The sequence below is a fragment of the Podarcis bocagei genome, assembly GCF_964188305.1.
Source record: "Podarcis bocagei genome assembly, chromosome: 7".
In the NCBI taxonomy this organism is placed as follows: domain Eukaryota; kingdom Metazoa; phylum Chordata; class Lepidosauria; order Squamata; family Lacertidae; genus Podarcis; species Podarcis bocagei.
Window position 1 is genome coordinate 7,335,919 of NC_138132.1, and position 16,843 is coordinate 7,352,761.

At 49.4% G+C, this 16,843-nt stretch overlaps 1 protein-coding gene across 2 annotated transcripts in view; it reads right to left on the reverse strand.

Moving 5' to 3' along the window:
- Window positions 1-6,979: 6,979 nt before the first annotated feature.
- LOC308590437 (SPARC-related modular calcium-binding protein 1-like) overlaps window positions 6,980-16,843 on the reverse strand; it is a 62,804-nt gene continuing 52,940 nt past the window's right edge. For both annotated transcript variants that reach the window (XM_081200485.1, XM_081200486.1), the window contains exons 10-12: window positions 16,043-16,142; window positions 12,697-12,950; window positions 6,980-7,501 (exon numbers count right to left, since the gene is read on the reverse strand). In XM_081200485.1, the coding sequence (XP_081056611.1) occupies window positions 12,710-12,950; window positions 16,043-16,142 (341 nt within the window). In that variant the 3' untranslated portion in view covers window positions 6,980-7,501; window positions 12,697-12,709. The remainder of the gene's footprint in view (window positions 7,502-12,696; window positions 12,951-16,042; window positions 16,143-16,843) is intronic.

The following is a 16,843-nucleotide window of genomic DNA, read 5'->3' on the forward strand; positions in this document are numbered from 1 at the left end:
GGGGTGGACTAGGGGGTGGGAGGGTGCGATCTCCCTTTGCTCCGTTTCCCGGGTTGCCAAAACCCCGCCCGCTTCGGCTGGCTGGCGCGCGCGCGCGCTTTCTCAACAGCGACCCCCCCCCCCAGCCCGCCTCCGCCTCGCTTGCTTGCTCGCGAGCCTGTCCCGGAATAGGAAAGGGCGCGGACGGAGAGAGGAAAGCGTCCTCCCTTCCCTGCTGGCGTTAATGCGCATGCTCCCCGGCCTCGTAAAAGGGGGAGGGCCTTTTCTCTCTCTTTTGCTGCTGCTGCTCCCCCCCCCACACCCATCCAGCGTGGAGCTGTCGTCTGACTTGTCAGTCTGGGCGAAGAGGACAGTTGCCAACTTCGGCTGCCTGCTAATGACATCTGGCCACCTCCATTATTCCTGTATCTTAAAAAAGGAAAGGCGTTTCAGCAAGGGAAGCTTTTACTAGCAAGGGGGGGCCGGGGGGAGGAAGCCTCGCGATTCCCAAGTTACTTTTGCTTCCCTCCTCGGGACACAGGAAACTCCTTGTATCGAGTTAGATCAGGCGTCCCCCAACCGGCAGCCCTCCAGATGTTTTGGCCTACAGCTCCCATGATCCCTAGCTAACAGGACCAGTGCTCAGGGATGATGGGAACTGTAGTCCAAAACATCTGGAGGGCCGAAGGTTGGGGGTGCCTGAGTTAGACCATTGCTCTATCTAGCTCAGTATTGGAAACAGAATACAGTGGTACCTCTGGTTGCGAACAGGATCCGTTCCGGAGCCCCGTTCACAACCTGAGCAGAATGCAACCCGTGTCTGCGCGGGTCACGATTTGCCGCTTCTGCGCATGCACGTGACGCCGTTTTGAGCGTCTGCGCATGCCTGAGCGGTGAAACCTGGAACCCGTTCTGTTACTTCCGGGTCGCCACAGAGCACAACCCGAAAACGCTCAGCCAGAAGCGTCTTTAACCCGAGGCATGACTAAAAAAATTCCTTCCAGTAGCACCTTAGAGACCACACAAAAGCTCATACCAATAACAAACTTAAAAAGGTAAAGGGACCCCTGACCATTAGGTCCAGTCGCGGACGACTCTGGAGTTTCAGCGCTCATCTCGCTTTATTGGCCGAGGGAGCCAGCGTACAGCTTCCGGGTCATGTGGCGAGCATGACTAAGCCGCTTCTGGCGAAACAGAGCAGCACACGGAAACGCCGTTTACCTTCCCACCAGAGCGGTACCTATTGATCTACTTGCACTTTGACGTGCTTTCGAACTGCTAGGTTGGCAGGAGCAGGGACCGAGCAACAGGAGCTCACTCCATCGCGGGGATTCGAAACGCCGACCTTCTGATCGGCAAGTCCTAGGCTCTGTGGTTTAACCCACAGCGCCACCTGCGTCCCAATAACAAACTTAGTTGGTCTCTAAGGTACTACTGGAAGGATTTTATTTTATTTTGTTTCCCACACTGACTGGCAGCAGCTCTCCAGCATTTCAGATCCACAATTTCCCCCAGATATACCTGGACACAGCAGAGAAGGAACCTGGGACCGTCCGCGTGCAGAGCAGATGTGCTGCTACTGAGCTATGACCATCATTGCGTGGAGGACAATTGGGGCACGCTGTTGGGACCCCAATTCTTAATTTGTCAAAGGGCACTGTCTACTCCCTCACCAGTTGCAGATTGTTCTGGGCTATGCTCAATAATTATTATCCGTTACATTTTTGCACCAAGGTGTCTCGAAGTAGTTTCCCCTATATACATAAAAAGGAAGGCTGTCGTCACGCAGCCCTCGTTGGAGGATTTGTAGCACCTTGTCGAAGTCCTGGATTTGCACGGGGTCAGGGTGGGGGAGTGGAGTGAAAGAGAAGGCAGGCTTTAAAACAGTGGTCTTAAACAATAGTAGAAGTTTGAATAAAGCGGGGATTGCGGGGGGACGAAGAGGAGCTGTGATATGGGGTTTTGATGGGGGTAGGTGGGGCTGGCAAGCTGTGTGAGGGGGTGGCAGCGCCCAGCACATAATAAAAAGTAGAAATAACATAGATATTAGCCCCAGTTAGGAAAATAGCAAAAACTAAAATACTTTGCTGAAAATACTAGACAGTGGACGCTTGGGTTGCGAACGTGATCCGTGCGGGAAGTACCGTATTTTTTGCACCATAACACTCACTTTTTTCCTCCTAGAAAGTAAGGGGAAATGTCTGTGCGTGTTATGGTGGAAATGCCTATGGGTGGCATGCCTACGGATTTTCCTCCTCTAAAAACTACATGCGTGTTATGGTCGGGTGCGTGTTATAGAGCGAAAAATACGGTACGTTCGCACCCCCCAGCGCTGCATCTGCGCATGCGTGGGTCGCAATTTGGTGCTTCTGCGCATGTGCAAAGTGCTATTTAGTGCTTCTGCGCATGCGCAAGCACCGAAACCTGGAAGTAACCTGTTCCGGTACTTCCGGGTTCGGCGCAGTGCGCAACCCAAAATCGCACAACCCAAAGCGTCTGTAACCCGAGGTATGACTGTACATTTTAAGGAGCAGATCCTGCCCACTCTACTTAAAAAATTAGTACAAAGCCATTGATGGATTTAACTATCTTCCCAATTTAGAAACCAATGGTAAACCCATCTAGCTGGGTTTCCCCAGCCACGCTGGGCGGCTTCCAACAAAATATTAAAATTCAGTAATGCATCAAACATTAAAAGCTTCCCTAAACAGGGCTGCCTTCAGATGTCTTCTAAAAGTCTGGTAGTTGTTGTTCTCTTTGACATCTGGTGGGAGGGCGTTCCACAGGGCGGGTGCCACCACCGAGAAAGCCCTCTGCCTGGTTCCCTATAACTTGGCTTCTCGCAGTGAAGGAACCGCCAGAAGACCCTGGACCTCAGTGTCCAGGCAGAACGATGGAGGTGGAGACGCTCCTTCGGGTATACAGGACCAAGGCCATTTAGGGCTTTAAAGGTCATCACCAACACTTTGAATTGTGCTCAGAAACGTACTTTCAAGACCGGTGTTATATGGTCTCGGCGGCCACTCCCAGTCACCAGTCTAGCTGCCGCATTCCGGATTAGTTGCAGTTTCCGGGTCACCTTCAAAGGTAGCCCCACAGAGAGCACATTGCAGTAGTCCAAGTGAGAGATAACTAGAGCATGCGCCACTCTGGCGAGACTGTCTGCGGGCAGGTAGGGTCTCAGCCTGCGTACCAGATGGAGCTGGTACACAGCTGCCCTGGACACAGAATTGACCTGCACCTCCATGGACAGCTGTGAGTCCAGAATGACTCCCAGGCTGCGCACCTGGTCCTTCAGGGGCACAGTTACCCCATTCAGGACCCGGGAGTCCTCCACACCTGCCCATCCCCTCCCCCCCAAAAAAACAGTACTTCTGTCTTGTCAGGATTCAACCTCAATCTGTTAGCCGCCATCCATCCTCCAACCTTTATCGCTTTATAAGCAAAAACTGAGCCTGGAAACCCCTTAGTTGCTGGTACAGTTGAGGCAGGATTGGTGTTTATTTGCTTAGACCCTGGTCTGCAATGTAACCCCTGGTTCTGCGCCAGCTACGGTTTCTGAACCGTCTTCAAGGGCAGCCCCAAGTATAGCACACTGCGGTGATCTAAGCCTGGAAGCCACCAGAGCATTGACAACAGAAGTTAGGTTCTTTCTGTGCTGCATTTTTGTATACTGCTTCGAGACGTTTAAATATTAAGTAGCTTGGATACATGCCTTTAAGTAAATAAATACATGAATAAGATACATAAATAAATAAAATTAATTTGCTGGCGGCTCCGCTCTGTCTCTTGCATGCTTGCACTCATTAACAGCTCTTGCCCTCTGCTGATTTAAAAGCCAAGGAGGCCTTTGGTGGTTAAAAATATATATATATATTTGGAAGAATGCCAACAGGCTGTGCGGGCACAGTTCAAAAGGTACGTCAGCAGCTGCAGTGGGCGATGTGGCTGGCTGAGCATGGCGCATGGATCTAGTGTTCATGTGCAGTTGTGCGCATTTATGTCCATGTGCACTTCCCTGTTTAGGGAAGTTTCTAATGTTTGATAGCTTGATGATGATGATGATGATGTTGGGAGCCACCCAGATGGGTGGGGTAACAAGAACAACAACAACAACAACAATGTGCACTACGTCTGACCTTTAAAGCCCTAAACGGCCTCGGTCCAGTATACCTGAAGGAGCGTCTCCACCCCCATCGTTCTGCCCAGACACTGAGGTCCAGCGCCGAGGGCCTTCTGGCGGTTCCCTCACTGCGAGAAGCCAAGCTACAGGGAACCAGGCAGAGGGCCTTCTCGGTAGGGGCACCTGCCCTGTGGAACGCCCTCCCACCAGATGTCAAGGAAATAAACAGCTATCTGGCGTTTAGAAGACATCTGAAGGCAGCCCTGCTTAGGGAAGCTTTTAATGTTTAATAGGTTATTGTATTGTTAGTGTTCTGTTGGAAGCCGCCCAGAGTGGCTGGGGAAACCCAGCTAGATGGGCGGGGTATAAATAATAAATTATTATTATTATTATTATTATTATTATTATTATTATTATTATTATTATTATTATTATTGGGTTAAACCACAGAGCCTAGGACATGCCGATCAGAAGGTCAGCAGTTTGAATCCCCGCGACGGGGTGAGCTCCCGTTGCTCGGTCCCTGCTCCTGCCAACCTAGCAGTTCAAAAGCACATCAAAGTGCAAGTAGATAAATAGGTACCATTCCGGCGGGAAGGTAAACGGCGTTTCCATGAGCTGCTCTGGTTTGCCAGAAGTGGCTTAGTCATGCTGTCCACATGACCGGGAAGCTGTACACCGGCTCCCTCGGCCAATAAAGCGAGATGAGCGCCGCAACCCCAGAGTTGGCCATGACTGGACCTAATGGTCAGGGGTCCCTTTACCTTTTCCCCAAAGGCAAAACCAGGAGCTGTGGCAGGAAGCAGTAAATGAGGCCTTCCTGATACATAGGAACCCAGGGAGCTGCCTTATACTGAATCAGACCATTGGTCCACCAGGCTCAGTACTGCCTACTCTAACTGGCAGTTTCAGATAGAGATCTCTCCCAGCCCCAGCTGGAGGTGCCAAGGATTGCATCTGAGACTTTTTCCGTGCAAAGCACACGTCCCATCACAGAACCGCTGCATTTCCCCAAGTCCAGATAAGAGTGTGATAAGAACTTGCTCTCACAGTGGCCAAACAGATGTCTGTGGGAAACCCACAGGAAGCCCTCATGCGCAAGAGTGCTCTCCTCACCTTTTTTCAGGACACATCTTCTTTTTCATGGGTAGGCTCACCATAGTCAGCAAATGTGTCCCCTTTTTTGCTCTTCACAATATGGCAACCCCGTCATGGATGCATTAGCTGAGATTCCTGGGGTTGGACTAGATGACCCTCGGGTCCCTTCCAACTCTGCAATTCTATGAATGTGTGTCCAAGTTAGACCAACCCTCCTCTCTTTACATCTCACCACCCTGCTTACCTGCCGCCCACAGATCACCCTACCTGCAACTGCAGAGCGTGACGACAGCCTTTAGTTTCTATGTATATAGGCAGAAAATCCATTTAAGATATAGGCACTGTGCATTTGATGACAGGTTATGCAGAACAGGAAAAAGAGGCACAGGATTTTCAGCTTCTGTGCAGGCCCCTGGTCCAGCACCTCTTGTTTTAGGAACGAATCGCTTTGAGTATGAAAATAAAGGATTTAGTAAGCAACCTAAGAAGAGAGAGATCCGTTTTACCTGAGCATAAACCCTTCTTAAGTAATGCTGTGTTATTCCAGCAGAGGGCGCAAAACACCAAGGAATTGTGAGCAGGGAAGTATAGAAAAAAATACTTGTTTTCCCCAGCCTCAGCCACAGGGCTGCACTGGAACCTGAGTTATAACAGGCTGTGGTGGGCAGGAAGTGGTTACAAAGGGGTAATAGGTACAGGGGAACAGGGGAAAGGAAATCAAATGGAAGGTTAAAATAAGATAAAACTGGCTTGCACACAAATACATTAGACTGGTGACCGGGAGTGGCAGCCAAGACCATGTAACAACGGTTCTGAAAGACCTACATTGGGTCCCAGTACGTTTCTGAGCACAATTCAAAGTGTTGGTGCTGACATTTAAAGCCCTAATGGCATCAAAGGCCCAGTATATCTGAAGGAGCGTCTCCACCCCCATCGTTCAGCCTGGACTCTGAGGTCCAGCTCCGAGGGCCTTTTGGCGGTTCCCTCCCTGTGAGAAGTGAGGTTACAGGGAACAAGGCAGAGGGTCTTCCCCTGCTTTCGACTCTTGCCTCCTAGCCGCTACAACTCCCCTCAAATCACCGCTTCCCTCTCCATAGTCAGAAACCAGCCCTCCTTCTCTCCGGGTACATGGTCTTCAGCATGCTGCCAGTCCCTGCGAGTGGATGGCTTTAAAGGGGATTGGACCAATTCATCGAGGGGGATACAGCTATCAGTGACTAATATCAATTGCCCTGAACAAAGGTCCGTATAGTAAAAGCTCTGGTTTCCCCAGTAGTGATGTATGGAAGTGAGAGCTGGACCATAAAGAAGGCTGATCGCCGGAGAATGGATGCTTTTGAATTCTGGTGCTGGAGGAGACTCTGGAGAGTCCCATGGACTGCAAGAAGATCAAACCTCTCCATTCTGAAGGAAATCAGCCCTGAGTGCTCACTGGAAGGACAGATCCTGAAGCTGAGGCTCCAAGACTTTGGCCACCTCATGAGAAGAGAAGACTCCCTGGAAAAGACCCTGATGTTGGGAAAGATGGAGGGCACAAGGAGAAGGGGACGACAGAGGACAAGATGGTTGGACAGTGTTCTCGAAGCTGCCAACATGAGTTTGACCAAACTGCGGGAGGTGGTGGAGGACAGGGGTGCCTGGCGTGCTCTGGTCCAGGGGGTCACAAAGAGTCGGACACGACTAAACAACAAGCAGATAAGTACAATTTTTCAATATTCAAGTAGGGCCCCTGATATTAATTCCACATAAAGGAACCCAGAAATATGAAAGAAACTGCCCTTGTATATCCATAATTTATTGATTCAAATAAACAGACTACAATTCGTTTTAAAACCCAGCTGATTTTTTTACATAACTGAAAAGGAGCGCAGCCTTTTGAAACACCTTCTAACAAACATGGAAGTCCCCTTACATTCACTTTTTCTCTCTCTCTTAAAAATTACGTTGCAAAAATAAAGCAAAGATTATTATTACTTATTTTTTATACATATATAAAAAATCTACTAAGGTAGATGGTTTCTGCAGGCCTGTTGTTATCTACGTTTCTTTTTTTAAAAAGCAAAAAAATAAAATAAAAAGGAAAACACAGAAAATGGACTGACAGCCACGTTTGTCCCACCCCTTTCCACGTTTATCTCCACTTCCCGGAACCATCGTCAACCTTCTGGGCAGAAAGTCCAGTCCGTCTCTTTAAAGTGCAAAGAATCTGCAACCAGAGGCGGGAATGAAGTGCTCAGAGAATGAGAGAGCGCCCCCTGGGCTTCTGGAGGGGGAAAGCGCCATTCTTTGTCAGGGGGAAGTCTATGGAGAGAGAAAGAGGGAGAGAAATTAAGTTCGACGGAGTCTCACAATCCACCACCAGCCTGGTCACCTGCGGCGACTAAGAATCACATCTAGGCGAGTAGAAAGAGAGATTTTGCACACGTGGCTTTTTATTTCAGGATGCAAATGATCAACATAGGTAAGCTTTTTGTAGATTAGCAGTGCATAGTCCTGTGAGTTCGGATGGGATGAGATTCAGCAAAGGTGAGCTTCACGGAAGAGCCGGGGTCACATATCTCCAGGGCCGGATTTAGATTTGATGAGGCCCTAAGCTACTGAAGGAACGCGGGTGGCGCTGTAGGTTAAACCACAGAGCCTAGGACTTCCCGATATGAAGTTCGGCGGTTCAAAGCCCCGCAATGGGGTGAGCTCCCATTGCTCAGTCCCTGCTCCTGCCAACCTAGCAGTTCAAAAGCACATCAAAGTTCAAGTAGATAAATAGGTACCGCTCCAGCGGGGAAGGTAAACGGCGTTTCCATGCGCTGCTCTGGTTCGCCAGAAGCGGCTTAGTCATGCTGGCCACATGACCCAGAAGCTGTACGCCGGCTCCCTCGGCCAATAAAGCAAGATGAGCGCCGCAACCCCAGAGTCGGCCATGACTGGACCTAATGGTCAGGGGTCCCTTTACCTTTACCTTTAAGCTACTGAACGTAAAGGGGCCCTTTATATGTCCAGCTGTCCTTTGTCAACAACAAATTGTTGCTGTTTTGTGTGTTGAATATATGGTAATTTATGGACCTCATAGATATCTCAAGCCATTGGCACATCTTACCATGGTAGCAGTCCATGCAGAATGTAGGCACCCTATATATAGAAAGGAGCAAACCCGTGATATTTTAGGGAGCAGGCTAGCAGGCGGGGCCCATGACTTACATCATGGGAGCCTACAAAACACTGTTGCTGTAAGTAGGTTTTATTTTATTTGTTTTTTCAATTTTGGAATGTACATCCAGTTCTTTCCCTTTAATTTTTTTTTTGGGGGGGGGCGCCCAAGAGAGTGGGGCTCTAAGCTATAGCTTGTTTAGCTTATACGTAAATCTTGACAGCGTGCAAGCGTGGCTTCAAATGCAGCGAGGGGGAAATGACTTTGCTGTGCTTTAATCCGCTAATGTGAACATAAAAAGGTAAAGGGACCCCTGACCATTAGTTCCAGTCGTGGCCGACTCTGGGGTTGCGGCGCTCATCTCGCTTTACCGGCCGAGGGAGCCGGCGTGCAGCTTCTGGGTCATGTGGCCAGCATGACTAAGCCGCTTCTGGCGAACCAGAGCAGCGCACGGAAACGCCGTTTACCTTCCCACCGGAGCGGTACCTATTTATCTACTTGCACTTTGATGTGCTTTTGAACTACTAGGTTGGCAGGAGCAGGGACCGAGCAACGGGAGCTCACCCCATAGCCGGGATTCGAACCGGCGACCTTCTGATCGGCAAGTCCTAGGCTCTGTGGTTTAACCCACAGCACCACCCGCATCCCTAAACATACCCTGTGCCTAATCCGTTATAAAATAGCAGCTGAGTCTTTCGCAGAGGCGGCTATGGGACCCACACCCAGCCTTCAGAACTGAGCCATCCTTAATTTCACATCCCCACCCTAGAGAGATAACCTGAATGCGAACGGAAAGTTTTTCAGACGGTCATTCTTTGCTCCTGAAGGTAGTTTGCAGAAACTTGTGCTACAGGCAGTGAATTAAATTGGGGAAGAGGAAAAACCAAACCGAATGGCAGGGAGAAGCTTTGGGAGAATTAAGCAAGTGAAGAAAGGCTAAATTAAAATTCCGTCACTTATACATATCTGGTGGACCTGTGAAAACATCAAAAGCTTCTGGGATATAGTATATGATGAACTTAAAAAAATATTTAAACACAACTTTGTGAAAATTACAGAAGCTTTCCTATTAGGAATAACAGACACAGGTATAGCAAAAGAAGATCGGAAAATATTGCTTTATGCCACAGGCGCGGTGAGGACCTTAATTGCCAGAAACTGGAAAAAAAGAATTTGTGCCAACAAAAAAGGAATGGCAGGATAAATTATTAGATGATACTGAATTGGCCAGATTAACAGAGATTATTAGGGGATAGCCCAGACAAGGATTTCAAAAAGAATGGGGGAAATGTAGAGAATACTTTACCCAAAATATACACCTGGACTTGTTTCGATTAATTTCTACAGGAGACTTTGCGGTTTTTTAAAGTCATAATTAGGAAAAATTGTAATAATCACATGTAAAAGAAATAGTACACAAGAAGTAAATAAGGAGGCCATTTACAGGACAAAGGAAGTCTTTTATTTTTATATTATGTTTTCTTTGTGTAAGGGGATAGGAGTTTAATTTTGATGATTAAATTGGCAACGGCGGTGGGTTTGTTTGTATGTATGAGTTGTTGTGGACTATGTTGTAAATAAATTATATAAAATAAAATAAAATTTTGTCACCTGCATTGTGCGAAGTTAACAGGGGGGGGGGGAAAGAAACCTAAAGCATTTTAGACTTTAATTAGGGTTTCGAATCTCCCACACGCAGTTGCAAGGAACAAGAAATCAATTTGCCCTGTTTGGAGAGGTGCGTAGAGCATTTCAAGTTAATCTAATCAACCCCCCCCCAACTTTCTGCTCCGAGAAGAGTCGACGCTGCAAGCATTTTGCAGGCAACTGTGTTCCGCGCAGCTAATCCACGCTTAATCCACCAGAAGGTATTGCACAGAGTCCCCCTTTGTCTGCGATGGAATCTGGTAGAGGGAGACGCTGGAGCTGGATTTAAGTTATAAGAGTGGGGTGGGGAAGGGTGGTTGGGGGGCGGTGGTGAGGCTTTGAGAGAGGAACAGTTTGTTCCAAGCCCTGGCAAATCTCACAGGCTGGCGAGGCTGCTGCTGCTGCTTTAGAGACCAGAGGCCAAGTAGATGGGCAAGGAATAATAATAATAATAATAATAATAATAATTTATTTATACCCCACTCATCTGGCTGGGTTTCCCCAGCCACGCTAGGCGGCTTCCAACAAAATATTAAAATACAGTGGTACCCCGCAAGACGAACGCCTCGCAAGACGGAAAACCCACTAGACGAAAGGGTTTTCCGTTTTGGAGGCGCTTCGCAAAACGAATTTCCCTATGGGCTTGCTTCGCAAGACGACAGCCCATAGGGAAATCTCCGGGACAGCGGGGAAGCGCAGCGCGTCTTCCCCACTATCCTCGGACCTCCTCCGAAGCTGGGCGGTGGGGCGGGAACACCTCCACCCGCCGCCGGGCTTCGGAAGGCTCCTCCGAAGCCGGGCAGCGGGGAGGGAACACCTCCTCCTGTCGCCCGGCTTCGGAACGATGCTCCGAAGCCGGGCGGTGGGGCCGCGAAGCCTGGGCGCGCTGATCTCAGCGCGCGCAGGCTTCGGCATGCTGGCAACTCTCCGCAAGCAGCGGGAGAGGTCCGCGAAGCCTGTCCAGGACAGCTTTTGAAGGCAGGGGGGGGAGCAAAGACTTTCGCCCCCCGCCCGCCTTCAGAAGAAGTCCTCCGCTGTCCCGGGGCGATTTTAAAATGCTGGGGGTGGGAAGAAAAGCCCTTGTCCCCCCCCCCAGCCTTCAGAAGAGGTCGGGGGACAGACTGTCCCCGGACCTGGTCTGAAGGCGGTTTCCATAGGAACGCATTAATTGATTTCCAATGCATTCCTATGGGAAACCGTGCATCGCAAGACGAAAAACTCGCAAGACGAAGAGACTTGCAGAACGAATTAATTTCGTCTTGCGAGGCACCACTGTACAATAATCTATCAAACATTAAAAGCTTCCCTAAACAGGGCTGCCTTCAGATGTCTTCTAAAAGTCTGGTAGTTGTTTTTTCTTGTTGACATCGGTGGGAGGGCGTTCCACAGGGCAGGTGCCACCACCGAGGAGGCCCTCTGCCTGGTTCCCTGTAACTTGGCTTCTCGCAGCAAGGGAACCGCCAGAAGGCCCTCAGCGCTGGACCTCCGTGTCTGGGCTGAACGATGGGGGTGGAGACGCTCCTTCAGGTATACTGGGCCTTTGAGGCCGTTTAGGGCTTTCAAGGTCAGCACCAACACTTTGAATTGTGCTTGGAAATGTACTGGGAGCCAGTGTAGGTCTTTCAAGACCAGCGTTATATGGTCTTGGCGGCCACTCCCAGTCACCGGTCTAGCTGCCGCATTCTGGATTAGTTGTAGTTTCCGGGTCACCTTCAAAGGTAGCCCCACATAGAGACTTGATCTTTAAAGCCTACTGCCCTGTATACCTGAAGGAGCGTCTCCACCCCATCATTTAGGCTGGATGCTGTGGTCCAGCTCTGAGGGCCTTCTGGTGGTTCCCTCACTTCAAGAAGTGAGAGTACAGGGAGCCAGGTAGAGGGCCTTCTCGGTAATGGCACCAACTTGGTGACAACCCATCAGTTGTCTACGTACTGGGAGCCAGTGTAGGTCTTTCAAGACCGGTGTTATATGGTCTCGGCAGCCGCTCCCAGCCACCAGTCTAGCTGCCGCATTCTGGGTTAAGGAAAGCCAGGTGACCAATTTGGAGGCAGAAAAACAGGGAGCTGGCTGAGCAGGTGAGAAGTTTCACAGGACTTAATTTAAATGCAATTTAAAATGCAGCCTCATTTTAAAAGATAAATCAAGACCATAAGGGGTGGGAAACAAAAGGGCCAGACTGAGTCCAAACCAAAGGCCAGGCGGAACAGCTCTGTCTTGCAGGCCCTGCGGAAAGATGTCAAGTCCCGCAGGGCCCTGGTCTCTTGTGACAGAGCGTTCCGCCAAGTCGGGGCCACAGCTGAAAAGACCCTGGCCTTAGTTGAGACCAACCTAACCACCTTGTGACCTGGGACCTCCAAAATGTTGCCATTTGTGGACCTTAAGGTCCTCCGTGGGGCATACCAGGAGAGGCGGACCCGTAGGTACGTGGGTCCTAGGCCGCTTAGGGCTTTAAAGGTTAAAACCAGCACCTTGAACCTGACCCTGTACTCCACCGGGAGCCAGTGCAGCTGGTGAAACACTGGATGAATGTGATCCCATGGCGAGGACCCTGTAAGGAGCCTCGCCGCGGCATTCTGTACCTGCTGGAGTTGTTAATAACAACAACAACAACAACAACAACAACAACAACAACAACAACAACAACAACAACAACAATATTGTGGAGTTACCAACAGGTGAGCGAGGGGCACGGGAGTGTACGTACCACGTGTGTCGGGCTAACTCAGCCCCAGGCAGCCTTTGAGCTCATGCAAGGAGATGAGCTTGTTCTCATCCAGGTCACAGTAGTTGAGGAACTTGCGGACGCAGCGCTTGGGTCGTGTGTTCCTCTTCATGTAGAGCTTGAGGGGCCGCAGCTCCCGCTCGCTGATGCTGTTGCTGAAGTCCTTGTCCAGGCGGACGAACTGCCAGCGCACCGCACGCTCCTCCAGGCTGGGCCCCGTCAGGCTGTCCGAAAACCTGCGGGTGGGGAGAAGAGGGGGTCAGGAGAGCCTTGCTGGATGAGGGAAACCTAGCTTGCGGTGGGCCCAGGACATGGGCATTCCTTGACAAAGAGAAATGTCTTCGGTTCTTTTAAAGAAACGTATTGTAGCCTGTCACCCCAAACTCCAAGAGCGCAGGCTTGGAATCTAGGAAAAATTCCAGAATCATAGAATTCAAGAATTGGAAAGAATCCCAAGGATCCGCTAGTCCAGGTAAAGGGACCCCTGACCATTAGGTCCAGTCGTGGCCGACTCTGGGGTTGCGGCGCTCATCTCGCTTTATTGGCTGAGGGAGCTTCCGGGTACAGCTTCCAGGTCATGTGGCCAGCATGACTAAGCTGCTTCTGGTGAACCAGAGCAGCGCACGGAAACGCCGTTTACCTTCCTGCCGGAGTGGTACCTATTTATCTACTTGCACTTTGACGTGCTTTCGAACCGCTAGGTTGGCAGGAGCAGGGACTGAGCAACGGGAGCTCACCCTGTCGCGAGGATTCGAACCGCCAACCTTCTGATCGGCAAGCCCTAGGCTCTATGGTTTAACCCACAGCGCTACCCGCGTCCCTAGTCCAGGGCATAGCTGTCAACATTTCCCTTTTCTTGAGAGGAATCGTATTCGGAATAAGGGAATTTCCCTTTAAAAAAGGGAAATGTTGACAGCCATGGTCCAGGGGTCAGCAAACTTTTTCAGCAGGGGGCCAGTCCACTGTCCTTCAGACCTTGTGGGGGGCCGGACTATATTTTTTTGGGGGGGGGGGATGAACGAATTCCTATGCCCCACAAATAACCCAGAGGTGCATTTTAAATAAAAGGGCACATTCTACTCATGTGTGCTTTTATTTAGAATGTGTGCTTTTATTTAAAATGCATCTCTGGATTATTTGTGGGGAATTCGTTCATCCCCCCCCCCAAATATAGTCCGGCCCCCCACAAGGTCTGAGGTACAGTGGACCGGCCCCCTGCTGAAAAAGTTTGCTGACCCCTGCTCTAGACATACTGCCAAGACTTGCGTCCCAGGGAGGTCACTTTCATGCTGCTAATGATTGATATTAATAATTATAAATGATTATAAATATTGTTTGTTGTTGTTTAGTCATGTAGTCGTGTCTGACTCTTTGTGACCCCCTGGACCAGAGCACGCCAGGCACTCCTGTCTTCCACTGCCTCCCACAGTTTGGTCAAACTCATGTTTGTAGCTTCGAGAACACTGTCCAGCCATCTTGTCCTCTGTCGTCCCCTTCTCCTTCTGCCCTCCATCTTTCCCAACAACATTCTCTTCTCATGAGGTGGCCAAAGTACTGGAGCCTTAGCTTCAGGGTCTGTCCTTACAGTGAGCACTCAGGGCTGATTTCCTTCAGAATGGATCGGTTTGATCTTCTTGCAGTCCATGGGACTCTCAAGAGTCTCCTCCAGCACCAGAATTCAAAAGCATCAATTCTTCAGCGATCAGCGTTCTTTATGGTCCAGCTCTCACTTCCATACATCACTACTGAGAAAACCATAGCTTTTACTATATGGACCTTTGTCGGCAAGGTGATGTCTCTGCTTTTTAAGATGCTGTCTAAGTTTGTCATTGCTTTTCTCCCAAGAAGCAGGCATCTTTTAATTTTGTGGCTGCTGTCACATCTGCAGTGATCATGGAGCCCAAGAAAGTAAAATCTCTCACTGCCATTATAAATATTATTATTTATTAACCCCAGAGGCTTACTCCATTGCTTCTCAAGACCGACCAGATGGCAACAACGAAGGGTGGTCTTTAGGTAGCAACTATGACCATTACCTCACAAGCAAACCTGTTTCTGGTTCAACAATGGAATCCTCCCATTAGATTTCAACTCTTGCTTAAAACGTTTGGCAAAATGTGTTCTCCCTAGCAGAGAGCGCGTGTTGCGGTGGGGGATACAAGCCACCCCATTCTTGCTGGGCGGATTTGTGGAGGGACAAAGGGAGTGTATTGCTTAATCGGGTAGCTGTGGAGAATTGCTTGTTGCCAATTTTGAAGGAGGGGTCAGAGGTTTTAAATACTGGTAGCCCAACTTTGAACGTTCTCTTGGCTGCTTGCACCGGATCACCCGCCCACCCTCCCTGTATTGGGGGGGTTGTTCGCTTGACCTCGCTATGCCTGTCATGGGGTCGTCTGCTGTGAGGCAGGGGCCTGGTAGGAATTTGTCCATTTGGCTGATTGGCTGGTGCCATTTGGTTTTTGCCTACTGCGTAGCAAATCGTCACAACTTGTAAGCTTGGCGGTTAGGCATTGGTTCAAATTGGTTGGTGGAGGGGTAAGTGCCTACCCCTCCAATGGCGGTGCGGAAAGGGAATTCCATTAAAGGAATCCAGGGGCTTGCCATTCTTTAGGTCCTTGTCCCTGGCATCGGACTTGCAAGCCAACAAGAGCATGAGGGTGAGAAGTGAGGGACTGAGGCCCAGCTTCATTTTCTCCCCAAAATTTGTTTCCCGCACTGGCTTTCACTGGAATCCGGAAGTCAGTTCTGTCCCCTGAGCAAGGACGGATAGTCGGAACCAATGCCTAAGCAACCACTCACTTGGATGTATGTAAAGTTGTGGCCAAAATCATGCCAAAAACCCAAACCAAAATTGATATGTGATGTGTGAGTTATTGGGGGGTGGCTTGGCGAACTTGACACGCAACAACTCTCCTCCCCTGTGCCCCTTCAGAGAGAGAGAGAGAGAGAGAGAGAGAGAGAGCAGTATTTGTTGGGATACTGCCAGGGAGACAAAGTCCATCATGGCCCCAAGCTGTGTGCCGGACGATCCATCGATCTCCCGTAGGCATACAGTATCAGCAATTAGCGACATGAGTTTCTAGAAAATATCTTGCCACATTCCAGAGCTCATGCACACTCTTATCAGCAGATAATGCACAGCAAAAGTCGCACTCAGGAGAGCATTATTTACAAGTTTTATTCAGCGTTGATCAGAACAAAGACATGACTGCCTGCGTCAGTGTCTCCAGACAGAGAAAAACGAAAGCAACAGAAAACATAAACATCCTGTGAACAGGAAATACGCAGACGCTGTGACTCACAGCCTGCTCCCTTTTAAGGTATTTACCTTCGGTATGGAACGGGCATCATCCTCGACTGCAACATGTCGGAAGCCAAGGCTTTGATCAGATTGGAGAGGAACTCTATCTTCTTGGAGCCCGGGCAACCTAGCAGGAAAGAAGAAAGGGAACAGTTTGCCTCTCGAGACTCACACGGGTCTGTGCCATAGCTGTCAACGTTTCCCATTTTTTAAGGGAAATTCCCTTATTCGGAATAGGATTCCTCGCAAGTAAAGGGAAAAGTTGACAGCTATGGTCTGTGCTCAGTGGCACCTGGGGGAAAAGTGTTTGAAAAGAAGCAGAGATTCAGGATTGTTGGCCCAGAAATGGAAGCAAGAAGAAATACAGCGGTACCTCGGGTTACATACGCTTCAGGTTACAGACGCTTCAGGTTACAGACTCTGCTAACCCAGAAATAGTACCTCAGGTTAAGAACCTTGCTTCAGGATGAGAACAGAAATCGTGCTCTGGGGGCGCGGCAGCAGCAGGAGGCCCCATTAGCTAAAGCGGTGCTTCAGGTTAAGAACAGTTTCAGGTTAAGAACAGACCTCCGGAATGAATTAAGTACTTAACCCGAGGTACCACTGTACCGATGAAAGAAGAATGGCAGACAAAATTAATGGACCACGCAGACCTGGACAAAATGACAGGAAGGATTCGAAACCTGCAGGATCAGAGATTTACAGAAGATTGGAGGAAAAATACGAATTATTTGAAGAGCAACTGTAATCAACAAATTACGCTAGTAGGACTACAAGACGTTTTGTAAGGAGAAATATATGAAACATTGCAAAGAAGATAAAGAAGAG